The sequence below is a fragment of the Artibeus jamaicensis genome, unplaced genomic scaffold, assembly GCF_021234435.1.
Source record: "Artibeus jamaicensis isolate MK-2021 breed Jamaican fruit bat unplaced genomic scaffold, CSHL_Jam_final contig_233, whole genome shotgun sequence".
NCBI lineage: Eukaryota > Metazoa > Chordata > Mammalia > Chiroptera > Phyllostomidae > Artibeus > Artibeus jamaicensis.
The window spans coordinates 4,444,040-4,465,963 of record NW_026521486.1 but is presented as its reverse complement, the minus strand read 5'-3'; the positions used below and the strand labels follow the sequence as shown (position 1 = coordinate 4,465,963).

Here is a 21,924-nt window from a genome sequence, read left to right as displayed (position 1 = left end):
ATCCTAGGAGAGGGTGGGCCTAGGAGAGGGGTCATTTATAGGAGTCACCTCTGACTCCCCAGGCAGAGAGCAGAGGAGGTGACCTTCGGGGCCCCGAGCTAGAGTGGGCACCGTAGATGGTCACTCCTGCCCGTGGGCGTGGGCAGCCCTGAGGCCGAGGTGGGGGCACTTATTGGACACAGATGTCTACTTGGCGCCTCCTTTTGCCTGCCCAGGGCAGGTGCCAAGGACAAAGCCGGCAACAGCGAAGGGCCCTTGGGACCTGCGTCGGTGGAGCGTACAGCTGCCTGACCCTGGACAAACCATTTAACTTGAGCCTCTTAACCGGGGAGGGCAGGGAGGCCTCCAAGCTCTGCCTGGACAGTGCAGCAGTTAGAAGAATTTCGCCATCAGACTCACGGGCTAAATGTGAGGTTACTCCTCTATGTGTTTTTCTCTTCTTTCACAGCAATTAAGTTTATTCTTTATTCAAGTATTCCACATCGCTTTCTGACTGGGATATGTGCCCAAGAGGGAAGCGTTACAGTTTCTAAAATCAATGTGGTTCTCACGAATTTTCCTCATTCTTTCAATAGTGTTTACGTAACGGACACCATCATCTCTATTCCCGAGTAGAAAATAAGGGAATTTGCTGCTGCAAACCTAGTGATTGAATCTCTCCATTTTCTCAAGTTTTCATTCACTGATGATTTTTTAAAGGATGATTAATTTGGGGTCTGTCAAGGAGAAGGGAGTCTCCCTATGTTTTCCCCCTCAAAACACCGTCCCAAGGGCCCAACATCCAGTGCTGTGCTGAGCTGTTTCTCAGAGGCCGTGAGAGTGAAGGGATGACCCAGCACTGGAGAGGGGCCGGCTGGGGTCTGTGTTCAGCCGGTCGTGAAGCGTGGCCTGTGCCCTTCAGGCCTTGGGGACAGGGTGGGGGAAGTGAGGAAATTCAGGGCCAAGCGGGTGTTATGTGGGGGCAGTCCCTCAGGGCAGGGTGGCCCGGCCCCCCAGGTCTGGACCTGAAAGCACTCTGAGACCCAGAATGCACTCTCTACTTAGGTAAAAATTAGCTTTACATGTAATTCTGTGAGTAATACTTAAAGACATTCTCCCGAAAAAAACCCTCAAACAATACAGAGTCTCTGAGTAAGAGCAGGCATTTCCACGCCCTCCCTGGGGAGGGTGGTGGAGACTTCACTCGGCGGCGGTCTTTCATTCCAGTCTTGTGTCGTGCCTTTAAACTCTCCAGTGCGTACCTAGGGGAACAGGTTTTGGCCCTGACTGGTGTGGCTCGGTGGACTGAGTGCCGGCCTGCAAACCGGAAGGTTGTGGGTTCGATTCCTGGTTGGGGCACATGCCTGGGTTTCCGGCCAGGTCCCTGGTTGGGGGTGTGTGAGAACCAATCGATGTTATCTCTCGCACACCGATGGTTCTCTCCCTTCCCCCTCTCTAAAAATGAATGCAGGTTTTGTGTCTCATAAAGGGGGCTGCACGGTGGGAGCCCCTGTATTCGCCCCCCATCCCTGTCAGTCCGGTAGCTGCTCTGTCCCCTTTCCGTCTCAGTCCACCCGCATCCCCAGAACAGACTCCCCTTGCCTTTTCCGAGTTAGCCGGAGGCTGCCAAGAAGTCCCCCTCACTGGGGACAGCAGGAAGGATGTGACACTGGTCCTCAGGACACTGGAGGAGGGCTGGGAGAGCCCGGGAGTCCCCATCCTGCCCCTCCCCTTGAACTCAAGCTGCGCCAAGGGCACACAGTGCCCTTCTACGAAGCAGTCGCAAAACCCACACCCAGGTTTCCACAGGCCTGAGCCAGCCCTGCACCTACACACGCGCACAGGCTCGCACGCGCACACGCGCTCCAGTACTCCGAAGGGCACTCACGTGGGGCAATGTGGACCCTCCATGCCTCTATGTTGGGTTGGAAAGGAGGTCACCCCTTAGTCTTCCTGCCACGGGAGTGGAGTGCCCACCTCCTGGAAGCCAGGCCTGAAGGTGGGAAGGTGGAAGGAGGCTGTGTGTGGGGGGAGGATGGACCTTCCCCAGGGACCACCCTTCCTGAGGCCTCATTCTGGGGAGACAGCAGGGAACCAGGGAGACAAAACCTATGTGGTCAAACCATTTAGGAGGGAAGGGTGCCAGTGAGTCAGGGAAGGCCTGGTGAGGCCTTGGAACAGGAGGGAGGTGCGAGGGATCCCCAAGGCCAACTGGGGAGCAGGGCCCAAGGCCCAGGGAGCGAGGCAGCAACCAGGAGCACAGGCCGACTCTCCCCCTGCCTGGCCCTGGGCCCCCTCTGCCTAAGCCGAGTAGGGGGTGGCACCGATCCTCCTTTACAGAGAGGAAAGCAACCAAGTGCAGGAGGGTGAGGATGGGCCGGGCAGCCCCTCGGCTGGGCCCTCCCGGCCCCTCTCCCTGTCAGGTGAGGCCCACCAGGGCCTGGGGCCAGGCCTAGTACAGGAGGACCAAGTGCTGGGGGCTCATTGTCTGTCAGACCAGGCAACTACCAAATGTTAGCCCCAGGGCCCCCGAACGCCTTTGACAGTCCTCCTGGAGGGTGGCCCCAAGGCAGGCAGCTGTCCTGCCCAGGTCAGGGACACTGGGGACTGCCCATCCGTAGCTGGCCCTCAGTGGCCTCCAGTCCATAGGGTCACACTCCGGCAGGACTCAGACTTGGGGCTCTCCACAGTCACCCTCAGCCCGTCCTCCTCTGTCCTTCGGGTCTGCAAGTGTCAGGGTGAAGTCCTTTCACGATTCTCTGCCTGCCCCCCCCCCCGTGGCCCCAGGGGAGCTTGAGGGAGGGTGGGGTGGTCCCTCCATCTGGGGGTCCTGCCAGGTGGGTCTGGCCCAGCAGTAGCTGCGTGTGGGGAGGGGCACGCTGGGGCTGGGCTTCACCTCGGGAGTCCCCAGCCCGCCTCGCCCACCACAACCCTGGGTGCAGCCCACCAACCCTTCTGGGGCCGCTGTCTGTGGACAGCGGCAGACTCGGGGCAGGTACAGTGGGTGACAGCCTCTTCGGTTTTCTGAGCCTCGCAAGAACCTCAAGAGGCTCTGGGGCTCAGGGACAGGAAGTGAGCTGCACCAGGTGACGCTGCAGGTTGGCCACAGGCACCAAGTCAGTGGGACTGAAAGGCCAGGTCCTTTCCCACCAAATCGCTTCCCCTCTGAGGCCAGGTCGCCCCGTCCCAGCCTTGGCCTGGGGCCCCCGGCTGCCCCACCTTCGCTCCCTGAGGGGTGGAGGTGACAGGTGCCACACTGCAGAGCCCCTCCTCACCAGGGAGGCCCCGCTCCCTTGGCAGGGATGGGAAATACCCCCACTGGGGCCAGAATACTAGGGCCTGGGCCACCTCCCAGAGAAATGTGAGTTCCCTGGGGCAGGCCCGAGGGCTGCCCACAGCCAGGTGGCCTGAGGGGGCAAAAGCACCTGTGACTCTGAACAAGCCCTGCCCCCGAGTCTTGAATGCCTGAACCACGCAGCAGGGGCCGAACGCCTCCCTCCTTCCAGCTCAGAGGGCACGGACCCAGCAGCTTCCAGGCCCAGTGGAGGGCGGCTCTTGCAGGAGCCTCAGGCTGCCACTCCGGCTGCAGTAACAGCTGAGAGGTCTTAACGTTTGTTTCAAACTTTGTTTAAAACGGCTTCTCATCCTCAGTCCTCCCAACCAGCTGGAGAGGAAGGCATTAGTTAGCCTGACCCCATTCTACAGATGAAGAAACTGAGGCTCACGAGGACAAGTGATCTGCCTAAGGTCACCAGGTCGGTGAGCAGCCCAGCACTGGCGCTCCTTTCTCCCTCCACAGCGCCAAGCACCAGTTCTGGGCACCGTTGCGCATAAAGACTGGCCTCGGGACAGTGCGAAGCAGCTGTGCTGCCGGCAGGCAGGGGCCTCTTTGTCCCAGGACCCGCCAAGCTCGCTGGAGCTGGCAGCAGGGACAGTGTCGTGTCCCCAAGCAGTTGGAATGGCTTCCAGGTCCTTGGCAGGAGATGCGACGCCACTTCTCTTGTTAAATGGTACCAGGCAGCAAAGAAAAATCGGCACAGGGGCTGGAGGGGGAAGCGCGCCTCTGCTGGCTGAGGCGCTGGTGGTCGGGGGTACTGGGAGGACCTCCTTTTGTCTCCAGCAAAAAGTGACATGCCCAGAAAGGACAGTGGCTGGGTCGGCACTGCCTTCCTCCCTGGGGTGGGCCAGCCCTCCTCCCCTGCTCACTGCCCTCTCCTTTGTGAAGCGCCCCTGCCCCCAGGCCCCGTGGGACAGGTTCCCAGCAGGAGGCAGTGGCTGCTTTCTCAGGCAGGAGGCCCGAGCTCCGCCACCTCCGCCACCGTGTCCCCTGTTCAGGGCCTGCCCAGCCAAAGCCAAAGCCTCTGTTCAACAATTAGCCGCCTAAGAGAACAACCGGAGGAAAAGCCGAGGGTTGCGGCTGGAGGCCAGCTCCGCTGCTGCTCAGCTCCGACTATGGACACGCCTCTGACTACAAGTCTCGGTTTCATTAGCTGTGAAATGAGGAACGTCAACCTCACAGGTCTGCTGGGAGGCGACAGGAGCGACCGTGTGAGAAAAGCTCTGTGGAGCGTGAAGGGCCCTGCCAAATGTCCAGTGACATTTGGGGCCTCAACCGAAACCTACGCAGCTGAGGTGCTCGGTGGGCCTGCGAGGCTGCCCCGCAGACAGTCAGGTGCTGGGGAACCTGAGTGCTGGGGGTGGGGCGCCAGGCTGGGTTCTGGGAGGAGGCCCCAGCGTCTGTAAGGAGTTGCAGCTGACCCGCACGCCAGTGAGAATCAGGTGTCCGCACTGCCCAAGGCACCTGGCCGGGCCCTCCTGACGCCTGGGGGTGGAGGGCAGGCCTTGGCACTAGCAGGGTGAGCTCCAGGGGCTGCGGCCCTGCTCCAAGGGAGCCAGGACCTGGTTCTCTTCCACCAGCCCTCCCACTCACTCCCTTGCTCCCCTGGATGCGGCAGCCACAGGGCAGGGCAGGAGCCCCAGCCTGCTGGTAGGATTTTCAGGTTCCAGTCAGACCCCAGGGAGAAGGGGTGCAAGTCACCCGAAGCCTCCAGCCGCCAACCCTCAGTTCATTCTCACGAACTGAGGAGTCCAACGTGAAGTCCTGGATTTGCACCAGTTTCGGAACTTAGCTCTGTGATTTCCAGCAAGTCACTGTTCATTGAGTGCTCGCCTGGTAGGAACAGTTTATTAAGAAACATATCAGCGCGGGCCGAGCACAGGGTGGGCAGACGCCAGCTCGGGCCTTCCCTGTTGTGGTTCGGTGCAGTCCCCACGGTGCAAAAAGGGAGCACGAGCTCCAGGACCTCCCAGGGAAACTGAGGCTCCGAGAGGCAACAACCAGGGGCTCTAAGAACAGCAAGGCCCAGCTGTGCAGGCGAACTGGGCTTGCAGAGGCCAAGCTGCCCCGCCCGCACCTGCTCTTAATGGTTCTGAGTTAGTTCATCTGCAGCACGGAAGCGGTGGATGACACCAAGGGCTTTTAAACTGTTTTTGGCCACAGACTCCCCATTCACAGGAAGTCCTGAGTGGAGATGAACCATATTCGATGGACAAAGCCGAGTGAGTGAGTGAGTGGGGTTGTGCGGGTGGGAGGGGGGCTGGTCCCACCGCTAGGCTCCCCGACGGCACTCCCTGCTGGCGCAGAGTCGGGTCCCAAAGGGAAGTGGCCCGCTGGCCCAGGGCCACGTCACAGGCCCTCCACAAAGGGGTCCTCGGAGCTGCTCATCAGGGACAGCAGGTTCAGGGCCGACACGCCGGGCACGTGGCCGGCGCAGATCTGCAGCATGCGGACCAGGCGCTGCGCCACGGTGACTCGAAAGCTCTCCACCTGTGGGGAGGAGCAGAGGACAGGGTCAGAGCAGCCACACACCGCCCGCGGGGGCAGACTGGCGCACCACTGCCCATCACGGCCGTGCCCTCGGCCACGGCACACATACCTCTCCGGGCAGCTTCCGAGTCCTTCCAACGCCCTCCAGGGACACCAGAGACGGTGAGCCCTGTTCCAGAGGAAACAAGTGCTCAACCTCGGGGCCGGGGCGGTAGGCAAACTGCCCAGAGTCGCGCTCAGTGACCACAGAGGTGGGGTCTCAACCAGGGGCCAGTCCCGACCACCGCCCAGGGTCAGAGCCCCTGAAGCTCCCTTACCTGGGTCTGAGAAAGACGCTCACAGGGATGGGGCGGAGGGGTGGACCGAGAGTGCCCTCCCCGGGACAGGGACACGCCGCCAGCAAAGAGCCCCTTTCTCGGGCTTCTGTGGGTGAGTGTCCCAGGGCCCAGCGCTCCACAGTTGTAGACAAGCAGAGGGACGGACGTTCAGATGTCCTCCCCCAGCCGCCTGACCGTGGCCTCCGAAGCATCTCCCCTTCCTCTGATGCCTCTCTAACCGTCCACCCAGTGACTCAAACTAGAGAGCAAGGCATCCTCAAGTCCTCCTGCTCCCCATGTCTGTCACTTGTCATTTCCCCGGTCCTAAACCCAGAGGCAGAGCCTCGGTCCTCACAGCACCAGCCTGGCTCTCACCGAGACTCTGGTAGAATCCCACGCAGCCCCCGTGCCGTCCCCTGCCACCCCCACCAGCTGCTTTTTCTCCCGTGCTCCAGGGCCCCACCTAGAGTCACCTAGGTGACTCCCCCTGCACAGGCTGCTCCCTTCTCTTGGTCCAAAGTCTAAATGCGGGGCCCCAGGGCCTGGCCTTTGCATTTCTTCGCCCCACACCCAGTCCCTAGGTGGCCTCATCCAGTGCCACGTCCCTAACACCATCTCAATCCCAGATGACATCTCCAGACCATTCCTCTGAATGCCACACACACATGTCAGCTGCCCACTCAGTTTCTGTGCAGACCACTAAGAGACACCTTCACCTTGTCCAGCGCAGAGCCCCCGGGGGGCTCCATCTCAACCAAAGGCCGAAAGCTCCAGAGTCGTCCCCGACTCTTCCTACTCACACCTGACGCCCAGGCCACCAGCACGGTCTACTGGCCCCACCCCGGGCCCTTTTCCCCAGATGCCACCAAGTCCAGGCCACTGCCAACTCTTCCAGAAACAGCCCCCGGGCCCGTCTCCATCCAACCTTGCGTCCCCTCAGTCCACTCTCCTCTCAACAGCTGCAGGGACCCAGCTGAAACCCAAGTGCAACCACATCTCTCCCTGGCCCCACACCCTGCGGCGGCTCCAGTTTTGCTGAGAGTAAAAGTCCCGGCCTTTCCTATGCCCCCACAAGGCCCTGCCAACCTGGCCACACTGTCACTCTGACTCACCTCCCGCTGCTCTGCCCCTTGTTCGCTCTGCCCTGGCCACCCACACCCCCCTGGGACCTTGAACACAAGGCAAGTCCCGAACTCAGGGCCTTCGAACCTGCTGTTCCTCCCGCCACGAGTGCTTTCCTCGCAGGAGCCTCCACGGCCTGCCTGTCTTTGCTTACAGGCCGCTGTCCAGTGAACCCCCTCCCCGTCACCCCACCTAAATCTCATCACCTTAGCAACACCTGCCGTGTCACCCCCTACTCTCTAACGCACTCCACGCCTGCTTTCTGCACTAGAATGGAACCGGGGTTTTTTTACTGTTTTGTTCTGTGATGCGTCCCTGGTGCCTAGAGTGCTCGGCACTCTGCAGACATGTAAGAAACTGTTGAATAAACCCTCTCACTCGGAAATACACCTGCAAGCTGCCGGTCTCACTCGGCCCCACAGCCGGCCTCCTGCCTCCGGCCAAGCCCACTGTACACACCGTGCTCCAGTCATAGCCCCCAAACCCAAGTTGGACCAATCCCCACCACCTCTGTCACCCACAGAAAGGAAGGAATCAGTCCCCTCCCCCGCCCCCCCCCGCCCCCAGGCTTCAGAAACTCAGCAAGCTCTTCTCTGTTGAGTAAGTAATGAGCTGGCCAAGCTCACCAGGCTCTGAGAGGGCAGAGCCAACGCCTGGCGCATCTGTGTTCTCAGGGACCGGCTCACAGCCCTGTTGGCAGAGCGAGGGAACGGGTTCACTGGGAGAATCCCACACCTCAGAGTGGGTTCCTCTTGTGTAAAATGGGGCCATAACTGTTGCCACCCAAAGGCCTCAAAATACGGTGTGGCCCAAACTTGATCACATGGAGTCTGCTCTGAAAAGGACACCGAGAGAGCGAGGAGTGATGACTGTCTAAACACTGCCTGTGTCCTCTGAGGGACGGGGTCTCAGCAAGCCTGCTGCTGGCTGGAGGTGGAGGGCAGTGGGGCAACACGCCTTTTTTCCAGGGCTCAGGCCCCAGGGTAAGGCAGGACCTGGTGTGGCCTGCCACCCACTGGCCACACACAGAACTGCACCTCCGCCACAAGGTTAGCTGGCACCCCTGTGCACCTGCCACTTCTGACGGCAACAGTCAGATTCTGCTACTACTACTGACATCTCTTGCCTGTGCTCATAATGCTAAATTTCACTTAGATGTTAGTGAGATAAAAGAAGCAACTGCTGTCTCGCCCAAGTTCACAGATGCCTGGATTCTCCTCTCAGATCAGAGGGCTCCACAGGCCCAGGACTAAGAACCCCTGATCCAAACAGCGATGAAGGACCGCACGCTGACTCAGTTCCCTCTGCATTACATCACTTTGCCCTGGGGGAAGGGTGCAAGAAGCAGAGCAGACCAGAATCACAAGTCTTCTAAATGAACCTTCAAAGCCAATAAACAGACCCTCAAACCACCTGGGCAGCCCAGGCCCTGGGGGCCTCAGCAAACCTCCCAAAAGGCCACCAGGATTTCTACTGCAGAAAGAGAGGCTGAAGAGAGAAAAAAAAAGACAGCAGAAATCTGCTTGGTACCGCCCATGACTAGGGCTCACCTTGAGATCACCTTGAGAGAAACGCCACTAGAGTCAGGGCAGAACCAACACCCAAGGCGTCCCTCCAACATCTGCCCACCCGCCCACCGTCCCCTGCCCCGGGCTGGGAGTGGACAAGGTCTGCAATCAGAGAGGTGAGGGGGTGCGGGACATTCCAACGGCCAGGGCACTGGGGGATGTACCGGCTAACAAGACAGACCAGGGGCCTGGCCCCACAGCACTTACCCCTCGTAGGAGAGGGAGGCATTCACAGGCACCCACAGATAAACACCCACGGCTCAGTTATGAGTGCAGAAAACACAACAAAAATAAAAGCAAGGTAACAAGGGACCACCTGGCACATAAGAGTCACTCAAGATGAATGAACGTCATCGCTTCACTTCACATTTGTGTCCCCGCGGCTTAGGGTGGCCAACCCAAATCACAGCCAGGGGGCGGACAAGCCAGGATTCAAACCGGGACCCTGTGCCTGCACATCAGGACCCCTCCCTCAGCACCGGGGGCTCCTCCAAGGAGCAGTCCTGCAAGCTCACTGCGCTCAAACTGCCCTTTCCCCGCGCCCGCGTGCAGTCCTCACCTCCAGGTCGCAGAAGAGCAGGGGGCTCCGGTAGGCTTGGGCCAGCCTCAGCACGGTGTTCCGGTGGACGCTGCAGTGGCTGTCCCGCCCAGCTGCAAAGAAGGCGCAAGTGCCACAGCTGTAACCTCCAGCTGCTTGGCTGCAAACAGGGTGCCCTGGGCAAGGCGGGTCCCCTCCCTCTCCGGCCCCAGGTTCTGGTTGGTGGTGGGGGTAGACTATCCTGTCCCACCTTCTCTTCAGGCCCAAGGTCATCAAATTAGACAAGAAAGCCGAAAGGGCTTTGAGCACGAACGCTAGGAAACGTGGTCCCCTCTTCTATAAAATGAGGGTTGTGAGAGCCGAGCCCCACGGAGTGAGTTCGCTCAGCGACCTGGCTTCCTTTATTCACCGATGCTTTTTGACAATAATCTGCACCAGGCCCTTCCCGAAAGGAGCTCGCAGCTCTGCGTGGGGGCAGGGCAGGTGGGTGCCCGAGGGCCTAGACTGCAGGGCTGGGCGGGGGGGCTTCCCCCGGGACACAGAAAAAGGGGGTTAGCTGGACGGAAGAGGCAGAGAGTGAGAGAGAAGCCACATGGCTCAGGAACATGACTACCTAGGTCCGACTCGCAGCTCCACCACACTTTCTCGCTGTGGGGCCTTGGGCAAGGTACTTAACCAGTTTCCTTGGCTATACCAGAGATAGCCACTCCTACTTCACAGGGGTGCTTGTGGCAAAGATTAGTGACACAGAATCAAGGCACTTAGAACAGTGTCTGGTGTACAGTGAGCACTCAGTGGAGGTCAGCTATCATTATTTCCGCTGTTAATAATGCAAAGTTGCAGAGGCAGCAGGGCCTGCTCAGAGAACTGGAGGCTGAACCAGGGAATGAGAGAGCATCAGGAGGCCAGGCCGGGCAGGGAGGCAGCTGCAAACACGCGGCGCCTTTCCAGGAGTTTGGGTTTTACCCTAGAACGACCAGGCGACTCTGAGCTACACTCTCAGCAGACTTAGCTCGGCGGAATGCCCTGCTCAGGTTGTGCTTTTAGAAAGACCGACAGCAGGTCAGATTCCGAAGCCTGTGTTCTCTCCCTCAGCCAGGCCTCCTGAGCCAGGAGTCTACCCTAACGCCAGCTGCCCTTGGAGGGGGGCAGGGGGGCGCTGCCCTCCATGCACATGGGCAGTGGCGGGCGAGGGGTGCACTTACCGCCTGTGGCGAGGAAGCCCACCTTCCCCAGGAAGAAGGTGGCATCCACGTGGCGCAGAGACTCCTCCACATTCTGAAGGCTGTGGCGGCCAGACCAGGGAGAGAAATCAGAGGACAAGCCTTACAATGACGAACCCAGAAGCCCCGGCTCATCCCAGAGGCCAGGGAATGAGAGGCGGGTGACAGGAAACTTCCCCACAGCAATAGTTTGTCCTTTCATTGTCAGCTTTTAATTACGAGGTGACTCCAGCCTGTAGAATCGTGATGTGGGCGAGAAAGTACCGCCTCCCTCGCCGGCCTGCCCTTCAGTTCCAACACCCCAGGGTCGGAGGGAGCTGCTGCCCACATTTAGGGTGTGATTCTTTGGGAACGTTTCACATGCAAATACAGACAGGGACAGGTACAAGCATTTTGCTGGGTGTGCCACATCTGTCTCACTGTTTGGCACGACCACAGTGCCACCCTGTTTCCCAGTGACTCGAGGTTCCCATGGTCCCCACGTCCTCCTTGGCACAGAGATGCTGCAGGAGCACCTGCTCACACATATCCTGACACGTCCAAGAGAACGTGTCTGTAGGGCAGTAGCCTGGCGGGCACAGCACGCGTCCTTTAAAAATGCACGCAGGCATCGCCGAGTGGCCTTCCATCAGGTGCCGTATTTAAACCCAGCACCTTGTTTAAACACTCCCAGCTTTGTTTGGCTAACTCCTTCCTTCTCACCTTTCAGGTGTCACAAAGTCTACCCTGACTAAGTCCTGAGAGTCAGAGGTCATTTGGGCTTCACCAGCATTCAAAAGTCCAGCCAAGGGCCTAGGAGCTCCTGAAGGACAGGGGTGTGTGCCATTCGTCACTGGCCTGCCGTCAGGGATGCAGGGCGGACACCAGAGAGCCTCAGCTAAGGGACAGTAACACTGCTGGGATGTATCAGTGTCTTCTAAACACGCTTCGCTGGCCACTGGCTCCCCAGGCAGCCCCTCCCTGCCTCTCCTATCCCCATCAAAAGCGGAGTCGCTGTCCCAGTAGGTGCCTCTGCCAGGTCCACCTGGGCCCCGACAGCCCCAGCCGCTGGCTCTCACCTGTATTTGCTGTGAAGGTTGATCACGAACACAATCAGGTCAATTCGGGGGCGAGTCACATTGGAAGGCAGAGGGAGGGACTGTGCCAAGTGGCTAAAAAAGACATTGCAGGACATTCCTGTGACCCCTCACGTGCTGTGTCAAAGGCACATCACCTATGCACCTGCCACCCTCCTGGGGAGACCCCTCGGGGGAGCACAGGGCAGGGCAGAGCCAGTCCTACCCAGACCGCTTTCTTCCGGCTCCTGTGCCAGAAAGGAGCTGTTTAGTAACTGCCTCGCCAGAGGGAGTTTTGGATGGAGGGTCGTGCGAGGCCAGCAAGCCACACTGCTGCGAGGGGCACCAGGCTCAGAGGACGGGGTGTTGACTGTGAAGTTTAGGTTAAGGCTGAACTCCTTGAGAGTGTGACAGAAGTGGCTCAAATTCTAGTTCTGCTGATCAGCAGCTGTGTGGTCTTGGACACACTGCCCCCGTCCTTCTCGTTGGGACTTGGTCTCTGGTTGTCAAATACCCACTGAAGGTTTTTCGTGAACCCTCTACCTCTGCCCATTTCCACATATTCCTGTTACTCATCTCCTCCCACCCAGCATCCTACCATTCAGGAAACACCCAAAAGTACAAAAAATATGAATGTTTAATTGCTAGTATTAATTAACATTAGAGCATTTTGCTCAACATGTATGCAACATCATGTTCATATATGTAACATACTATACACACTCAGACACTGGAATAGATATACTCTAAAATAGGACAACAGTATTATTTAATTTTATTTGCATTTAATGAAATCAAAACAAAGTAGAACTAAAAAAAATAGATGAACTTGGATAAATAATTTTTTAACTACGGAGACTGTTTCCTGAAAGGACCCAATTAAGAAAAAACTATGAAAAAATTAGTAAATTGGTATCATTTAAAACCACACATTTGAATTTTATCTGAATTGCGTTGATTTTCTATTATAAAAAATGAGAAAATTAACATTCTTCTATCTTCCCCTACCATTTGGACAAGACATATTATTACTGTTGTTATTACTATATATATTTACATTTTGCTCTGACTATAACCTTGGGCCTAGACCGATGAGGCTGCCTCTCTGGAACACTGCTTGTCACCATGGGAGGGGCAAAGGGCCCTGAGGACGTCTCAATGTCAAATAAATAGCTCACCAAAAAAGAGATGATCATTTTTCTGCTTAGAACTCATTGGCCGGAACTAGTCACTTGGCTCCACAAACCCAAAAAAGGTCAAAAGGCGCGATCTGGTTACAGTTATGTGCTCCAAATGCAGAAGCTGCAAATATGTGGCAACGGAAGGACCCGGTGACCATATGAAGAATCATTTACCCTTGAAGTTCAGTAACTTACCTTGGCATAAAGTGTTCTGTGTCCATTTTTCCTGGAATAAGGTGTACAGTCCCCATACAATAGAAAAATTAAACTCTTTACTCATTTCAGGAAGTTTTCTTCTAAAACAACTTTAAACATTTTTGTGATGTTCTCAAATCTCTCTTCTTTGTAAATAATTAAGTGCTGAACTACATCAACTCTGATGTTGCTGTTTCTATTTGTAGATTGTGTATTGTATTATTTTTGGCCCATTTTTGCCCTTAGCTCTGCAACTTCCCTTTTTCTGTCACTCATTTGTTCTATCATTTGGTCTTTGAATGCCTCTTAAAATTTCAGTTTCCTTCCCTGACCGGTGTGGCTCATTTGGTTGAGCGTCATCCAGCAAAGCCAGTCTGATTCATGATCAGGGCACATGCCTGGGTTTCGGGTTCAGTCCCTGGTCACAAGAAGCAACCGATGGATGTTTCTCTCCCTCCCTTCCCCTCTCCCTAAAAATAAGTAAAATCTTTTTTAAAATATTCAGGTTCTTATTACATTTCTCAACAGCACAAAACACTCAAGAAGGAGCTTTCTTCTTTTTCCGGAGTGGGCTCTTCATCAGATTTCAGCAGGTCACTACCTTGCCCTTTTTCAGCACGGGTTTCCATGACACTTCTTTCCACCTTGCTCAATGTAGGCGGAAAGAATTTGTTCACATTTCCCATTCACCTTGTTGCTAACTGAATGAATTATTTTATTTTTTAAAAGATTTTATTTATTTTTAGAGGGGAAGGGAAGGAGAGAGAGAGAGAAATATCAATGTATGGTTGCCTCTCGTGCATACCATGCTGGGAACTGGCCTGCAACCCAGGCATGTGCCCTGACTGGGAATTGAACTGAGATCCTTTGGTTCATAGGCCTGTGCTCAATCCACTGAGCTACACCAGCCAGGGCTGAATGAATTATTAAAAAAATATTCTTTCCTATTTCTAAGTCATGGGTTTGAGACAGTTGATTGTGTTTGATGTTCTGTGGCCTAAGAGCCGCACGATGCATACGGCAGATAGATTAATGGACAATCTTTCATCAGAGATTTGTGCAGGTGCTGTTACAGGATTTAATCTACCTAGTAAGGCGCATTTCCAGTTCCCACGGAGGAAATGCCCTTTAGATTTGGATTGTCCTCCTTCAACACGGCCCTAGAAGTTTATCCCTCTATCACGGCAGAAGCCACCCACACACATACAGCAGTTGACTCCATCAGTAGCTGTTTCTACTTCCCACCAGTTTAGAAGGAAAACAAAATATACTTTCCTTAGTCACTTTTCCTCCAAATTCGGGGGATACATCTATGCTGTGTCAGGTGCTGCTCAAGGCACTGGGGATTCACCATGGAACAAAAGCCAAAGCCCTGGCCTCAAGAGGCTGATCTTGGGGTGGTGGATTGGAAACACGTAAGAGAACAGGTGAATAAAGAAAGTTCTCGAGGTGACAAGTCTTAGAGGAAGAGAACAAGTATGTGGCGGGAGAGTGACAGGATACCTTGGATGGAAGAGAACAAGTATGTGGCGGGAGAGTGACAGAGGACACCTTGGATGGCGTGCTGCCAGACGCCCGCAGGGTTAGGGAGGGCAGACCACGCGTTAAGGATGGTTAAGGGGTTGGCCAACCTGCTCCACCTTCGCACCTTCACCAGCCTCGAGCGGCTCCTCCGCTCTCCCTCGCGCCCAGACCACAGCTGAGCGATCGGACAACTCCAGCCTCAACTACTTACACCTTCAGGTCAGAGGTGCAGTCCTCCTTGAGCATCGAATCGGCCAGCTGCTGCAGAAGAGCATCCTCCGTGCCCACCAGCTGCCCAGAGAGAGAAGGCGGCCGATTGGTACCTGGACGCAGCAGTTCCTCTGGAGGCCATGGGGATCTGGGCAAGGACCGAAGGCGGCCGCGACTCCCAGGATTCTGGCTCCAGCGCGCAGGGCGCTATTTACCGAACAAGGACTCTGATAGGCACGGGTGGAAGGCCTGAGGTTTGCGACCCTCGGGTCTTGCTGGCACAGCACTCGCTGCCTTCCAGACCTTCCCTCGGACTGCCAGACCATTCCGCAACCAGGGAAAGCTAAGTCCCTGCCCGGCGCGGATCTCAGCCACTTAGCTACCTACCCGGCACGCAGCCTCCCCAAGCCAGAAACCAATCACAAACAGGAAAAGAGCCCGATGCGCACCTATTGGCGACCTCAGCCTCAGAGAGAGGCTACTCCGATTGGTTCAGAATGTGGCTATCCCGCCCACCACCCCTTCCAGAACCGCGCGCCAGCACCCCTGAAAGCGCAGGGCACCGTGTAGCTGAAGCACAGCCCCGGAGGGAAGGTGGGCGGCGGAAGTCGGGCTGCCGACGCCTACCAATATGGTGGCCGTGTTGAGGCCAGGCAGCTGGTCTTGAGGCCGCAACACCGCCATCCCAGGCGCAGACCAAATCCTCACTCAGGCGGCGCGGGGCTTCCTTTCAAACAGCGCTGCAGGCCCGCCCTGGTGCTCCCCGAGGGTCACGTGACTCCCCTGGGCGGGGTTTCGCAGAGCGGGGCGGAGCCCTCTTAAAGGAAATGCTACCTCCTTTTCTGAGCCGGTGTTCCAGCGCTGGCCTCAGACTTCGAAGGCGATGCCCATGGGACAGGCCTTCTATTTCACGCCTCAGAGAAAGAAGGTAGTCAATGATTCATTCGTTCATTTCTGCTCATTCACCTTACTCCCGATTCTTTCCAAACCTGCCCCTTCCCCATCTTCCCTATCTCAGTTGACTCCAACCTTGCAGCTGTTCAGAACAAAACCCTGGGGTCGTTTTTGGCTCTTCTCAACTCACAACCAGCTCTTAAGCAAGCCTATGGGTTCTAATCTTAACATGCATCCAGAAGCTGACCACTTCCCACTGCCTCCTCCACTTCCTCCACTACCACCAGGACAAGCCATTGCCACCCCCCCCCCCACCCCCCGGGAACTACTACAACGGCCTTCTCCCTGACTCCCGGTTTGCACCCTGGTCCCCAGGGCTACTGGCTATTCCCCACACAGCAATTAAAGCCATTCTTTCAACACAGAAATCGGAACAGGCCACATCTCTGATCAAAACCCACCAGCAGCCCCGGCTGGTCTGGCTCAGTGGATTGAGTGCCAGCCTGCTAACCAAAGGATCTCTGGTTTCATTCACAATCAGAGCACATGTCTGGGTTGCTGGCCAGGTCCCCAGTTGAGGGCCTGCGAGAGGCAATCACACACTGATATTCCTCTCCCTTTCTTTCTCCCTTTCCCTCTGTCTGAAAATAAATAAAATCTTTAGAAAAACCACAAACCACCAGCAGTTCCCATCTCTAAGTACATCACAAGCAATTCACTTGGCTTTTGAAGCTCAGCGTGTTCTGGTCCCCCAGCAGTCTCCCCGACCTCATCTTCTGCTCCTCTCTTCTACGTCTCCTCTAGCCACATGGGCCATTTGGCCGCCCCTCAAATATCAACGTATCCCCCCACCTCAGGACATTTGCGCCTGTGGCTGCCTCTGGCTGACATGCTCTACTGCCAGATATCATGTGGCTCATTTCCTCACTTATTCCTGTTTCTGCTCCAATGTTGCCCTCACAGTGGCCTTTCCTAATAACCTATCTAAAATAGCAAGCCCTCCATTCTCCTTATCTCCCTTTTTCTGCTCTAGTTTCTCAATAGCTCTAACCTCCACTTAACACATCATCAAGAACCGTTCAGCCTCTGAGATTTTACTGTTTTTCCAAACCAATAAACAGTTTATCGCTGTTTTGTAATAGTCTGTTACTATCTCACAGATGCTGGCAGAAGCCATGAAGCACCTTGGTAAGAGACAAAGGACCTTATTACTTTCGGTAAAACCAATAGCTAGGGCTTCGTGTTGGTTCGTGCTAGTTCTCCTGTCCTGTTCTTTGTCCCCGAGAGCTGTTACGTCACTCCTCAAGGTTGTTGGCTGCCATCACCGCCCTGAGAAATGGCCTTGGTAAGGAGCTCTCAGGGTCTTGCTTTCTTAGGATACCCAGGGGTGCTCAGGGGCCATGGCTGTTGGCTTCTTCCAGCAGTTATAAAACTACTTGTTCCTTACCTTTCCAGCTAGAGTGCCAAATACTGAGGGCAGAGACTGGGCCAGTTTTTATGCTCATCACCTTAAAAAGCGTTGGGCACATGGTAGTTGCTCCATAAATAGTTGTTGAATGAATGGATTGCTTTTTATTCGTTCATTACATTTATTCACCCACTCATTCCCAGCAGTGATTGATTTAGTCACTATTTTGAAGGGCAGACCCAGTGCTCCGCACTGAGAGCATGGATGAAGCAGACATTATGGGTTGGCTCGGTGTGTTGGGGAAGTCAGACTGAGATCACTCAGTGTCCTCACTGCAGTGGTCTCTGGGAAAGCGGAGGCAGACTCCCCATTTCACCTAAATCTGTGTCACCACAGATTGACTATCTTGCTTTGAAAGAGCTGGAAGTAAATGGCTTCATAGAACCCCTGCCCCAGCACAGATGGGCCTTTGATTCCCCAATGGCAAGGGTGTGGGGGGGACTCCCTGGAAGTCAGGTGGGGATGAGTACCACGGAAATAAAGTAAGGCAGGTGAGGAAATACATAGAGGTGAGTAGGAAGAAGCTACTTCAGGTCAGGGGAGGCCTTGGAACAAGGTGCTGAGACCCCCAGGGGAGCATTCCTGACTCTTTGGAGGAACTGCAAGGAGGCCCGTGGCTACTGCAGTTGGAGAGGAGAGTGGGAGGCGACAAAGCCACAGAGGTGACTGGGGGCCAGGTGACTGAGGCCCTTCGAGAGTCATGGAAAAGCTTCGGACCCTGGTCATCCCTTCCTAGGAGGGACTGAGCCGAGCCACTCAGCCAGCTTGTGCTGAGTGCCTGCCAGGGGGCCAGGCCTGGCGCTGAGCAAGTGACCCCAGCTCCAGGGAGCTGTCCATGGTGGTTGAGCGGATGGCGACAACCAAACGCAGCACAGTGGGTGACAGCCGCCTGGAGCAGCAGGGGCCCAGCAAAGATGCATGAAGGACCCCTTGGGAGCGCGTGGGACACTGCAGTGGGGAGGTGATTGTTGGCTTAGCTGTCAGGTGATTGGGTGCTTGTCACGTGGACCGATGCCACAGCAAATAGCTGTGTTTAGGGTCCAGAGTGAGAGGAAAGGAGGAGATTGGCAGGAAGGCCGGACCCAGGACTGGAGGTTTCGTGGCAAGGACACCGTGAGCTGGCAGGGCTCAGAGACCCTCTGGGCCTTCTGTGGGGCCCTGGGGAGATGTCCCTGGGGTACCGTGAGGGGCAGGGGGAAGCTGCGAGGCTGGGGTCCAGAAACCCCATCCCTCTGTTTAACAAAGCAGCTCTGGCCACTGAGCTTCCCATAAGCTTTTGTGTGAATAAAGAATCGTGGGTTAAAACAATGTCTAAAGGCCACTGATCACATTTTTTTTACAGATTTATTAGAGTATAGTTGACTTATAATAAGCTACACATATTTAAAGCATACAGTTTGATAAGCTACGACATATGTGTGCATCTCAAAAGCCACCACCTCAATTAGGAGAATGAACAAACCCATTCCCCCCCCGCCCCAGAGTTCCTCCCCCCGTCTCCTCTCTGCCCTCCTACTCCAAACTGGGGAAAAGCACTTTGGCAGCTTCGGTCACAATAGCCCAGTGCTGGAAACAACCCGAACGTCCTTCAGTGGTGGAGGGACAAACAGGACACGGTGCACCGATACACGCAGCGTCAGTGAATAGCAAAAGCAGTGTGCTGAGCCGCGAGCCATGAAAAGGATGCGGCTGTGTGATCCCGTTGATGGGAAATACAGATACAGGCAGAACGAATCTATGGTGATAGAAATCGGGGCAGTGAGTCCCTTTGGGGAGGTTGACTGGCTCAGGCAGGAGGAAACTGGGGTGACGGAAATACCTTAGATGTCGACCTGGGTGGTGGTCGCACAGGTGTATGCACAGGTAAAAACTCATGCCTTGAGATATGTATTTCCATGTATGTGCCATGCGTCTCACTGGAAAGCCCTCTGTGTGGTCTGACTCCCTCTCCTTGCCCTGCATATGCTGGAGAGGGCCCCGCACCCCTGCGGGGGCCCAGAGGTGGCAGGGTGGGGGGCCCTGCGTGCTGAAGTCATCTCGCTCACAGCCTTTCCCACCTGCCTGTCCTCAGGTGTTTGGAAATGAACTTGGGGACAGCCTCTTCTCCACCCTGTGGGCCTCTGGGGCTGCTCTCTCCTGAGACAAAAGCCACTGCGGTTTAAGGAGCACTTGCCAGGCACCCACTTTGCAGACACTTTGTCTATAACTCAGGAAGGAGGACCCAGGCTTGGGAGGCTGTCCCACCCCACCCCCTCCCTAGCATTGTCACTGTGAAGCCAAGTGACCTAGAAGGTAGGCAGCTTTACCTCTCTGAGCTGCAGCTGCCTCATCCCACAATGGCCTCGTGACACCCACCAAGTTGGAGGACAAATATGGGGGGCCATGCCTGGCATATGGGGGTGCTCAGGGTCCGGGACCCACCACTATCTTAGGCCATATCCCAGCCAGGGGGCTGGTGGGGCTGGCGAGGTGAACAGGGAGGGGCAGCCGCCGCTCAGGAGCGGGATCAGGGCTCAGAGCCTGGCATCGTCACTTTCTTGCTGTGTGACGAATAAACGAGTTAATGTAAATAAAGCCCTGAAAACAGGGTCTGGCCCGTGACGAAAGCAACATTGGGCCCTGTGTCCAGACTCTCGGTCTCCATCTTCGTTCCCCTGACACATGGCCCTCATTGGCTCTACTGGTAACTGCTCGTGTCCTCACCCACTTGCCAGGGACCCTAGTCTCTCCCTATTCTCAACTGGCAAGCCTCCAAACCTTCCCATGTGTCCCAGTCGGGTCCCCTCCTCTCCAGGTCCTCCAGCTCTGGGGCTGAGTGACCTGCCCGGTGGATGGCTCCCACTGCTTTTCAGACTCCCCCACACCCTCCCTGTCTGTCATCACTGTACCGCGTGCATAGTGCCAGGGATCCAGAAGAAAGGGATGGTTGCCAGGGCAACGGAGGATAAAGCCCTTGCTCTACCAGGCTACTGATTGGCTGAGACAGGTCCCGCCTCCTGCCATCCTGAGGGTGGGGGGCAAGAGAAGGGTCTCCCATGGGCAGGGAGAGGTACCAGGGTGCCGAAGCAGTCCAGGACCGTTCTCTTCTGGCCCAGCCAGAAGCTCCGGGCCTGAGAAGCTCTGTCTCCCGTGGGGGGCATTGGCCTCACCCTTCCTCTGCCTCCAGCACCAGGACCTGCAGATGGCAGTGTCTGTGGGGACAGCAGCTGTGACTGAGTCCACGGGCCAATGCTGAACTGCTGAGGTGCTCAGGCTGCGGTGGTGAGCTCAGCGCAGGGCCCTGGACCAGGCCTCTCTGCAGGGCATGAGGTGGGTCTGCGAGCACTCGGTGGGTGGGGGACCGAGGGATGCTGGTGGCTCTGCAACCCGTGCACTGTCCTGGACGGGACCTTGGCTGCAATGGGACTGCAAAATTCCTTACAGATCACTGGATAAACCCCCACCCGAACCCTGTCACTGTGCCTGGGGAAGCCTGAGGTCCAGAGAGGGTGAGGAGTGGCCCGAGGTCACAAAGAAGGCCAGTGAGTGATTTGCTCCAACTAGGCCAGTCCACCAAGAAGCCCAGCACAGGGCTAGGGGTCCTCCGTCTGCCCCTGAGTGCCTGCGATTCTGTCCATAGGGCCGGAGAGGGTGGGGGCCCTGAACTCTGCTTCATGGACCACACATTGCAGCTAAACAACTTCTGCTCCGCCCTTTCTCATGTTAAAGCCGAAAGGGGACTGGGGTCTTGGCTGGGGCTAGGGACATCTGACAAGTCGCCTTGGCTTTTGTCAGATGAGTTTGGAGCAGCCTTTCTGCCTGGGGGCCCCCTTCCTGATGTCGTTCCCCCCCCCCCCCCCCACTTACCCCAGGCAGCACCAGGCAATTCTGAACTCTATCCTTGGTGCTTCAGAAAGGCAGATGCAGAGGAGGGCGCTGTGCTGCCCTGCGTGCGTGCCTCCAGAGTGGTCCTCAACTTACTCCTCCGGGGCTGGGGCACCTTCAGATGTCTGTGCTTCAGAAGAGCAAGTGGGGACCCTGGGGTACAGGACTGGCAAGCAGCACCTGGGTGACTGCCCACCTCGCAGACCCCCCTGGAAGGAGGGGCATAAGAGGAGGTGGAGTTTGGAGACAGATGTCCCAGAAGCTGGGGGTCATGCCATCTGGCCCCTTTCTTTCCCCCCGGAAGCCAAGGTGGCCTCCTGCTCATGCGTCTTCCCCACCCCCCGGGTGGACTTGAACCTCAGCACGTCACCAGGGCTTGGGTCTGGCTCCCAGGCCAGGTGAGTGGACCCGTCTGGGCCTCAGTTCCCGCCCGCAGGGCCAGCTGCCCCCGCCCCGCAGGCCTGTTGTTTTCCCCCTTCCTGGCAGGCAGAGGGGGCTCCTCACCCCAAATTCTTAAGAAGTAGGTCCTACTTTGATCCCTATTTTACAGAAAAGGAAACCGAGTCTCAGAAAATAAAAACAAACTACTGTATAGCACTTGTGTTGTGCCAGGCACTGGTTCTGAGCATTTCACATCAACTAATTCATTTAACAGTCACAACAGCCTTACGACCTTTGGCACTATTTTTGTTCCCATTTTACAGAAGTGGAAACCGAGGCCCCAGTTTGGGGGCTGGTGCCTGTGTCCTATAAATGGGACATCGGGCGTGGGCCTGAATTTGGGAGCCTTTGTCGTCCCTATTGATTTCAACCAGGTCCCCTGGGGACGGGTGTTTGGTTGCCACGCTTTCACCGGCCACACCTGGCCAGGATGTGTGGGCGGCTGGGGACCCACCCATCTGTGAGGGGACTGGCAGCAGCAGCCTCTGTCACTAAACTGTGCAGTTGCTACGGCTCGG

General features: G+C 56.3%; 1 protein-coding gene across 2 annotated transcripts; it reads right to left on the bottom strand.

Annotated features, from left to right (window-relative positions):
* Positions 1-5,145: 5,145 nt before the first annotated feature.
* On the bottom strand, positions 5,146-15,497 carry CENPM (centromere protein M). Of its 2 annotated transcripts, none has more exons than XM_037160773.2 (6): positions 15,367-15,497; positions 14,741-14,820; positions 11,633-11,725; positions 10,557-10,636; positions 9,373-9,464; positions 5,146-5,806 (listed from the first exon to the last, which is right to left on the bottom strand). In XM_037160773.2, the coding sequence occupies exons 1-6, from the start codon at positions 15,421-15,423 to the stop codon at positions 5,666-5,668; spliced, it is 543 nt and encodes a 180-aa protein (XP_037016668.2). In that variant the 5' UTR covers positions 15,424-15,497; the 3' UTR covers positions 5,146-5,665. The 2 variants fall into 2 exon arrangements, with proteins under 2 accessions (XP_037016668.2, XP_037016667.2); XM_037160772.2 differs by lacking the exon at positions 15,367-15,497 and adding an exon at positions 14,955-15,102.
* Positions 15,498-21,924: the final 6,427 nt, after the last annotated feature.

Bases quoted from the DNA above. Each gene is read 5' to 3' on its own strand.
- CENPM (XM_037160772.2), bottom strand. From the start codon at position 15,065: ATGGTCTGGCAGTCCGAGGGAAGGTCTGGAAGGCAGCGAGTGCTGTGC. The intron at 14,821-14,954 runs GTAAATAGCGCC...CTCTCTGGGCAG, and splicing joins CCTATCAGAGTCCTTGTTCG to CTGGTGGGCACGGAGGATGC. The intron at 5,807-9,372 runs GTGAGGACTGCA...TCCTCCCCACAG, and splicing joins TGCTCTTCTGCGACCTGGAG to GTGGAGAGCTTTCGAGTCAC.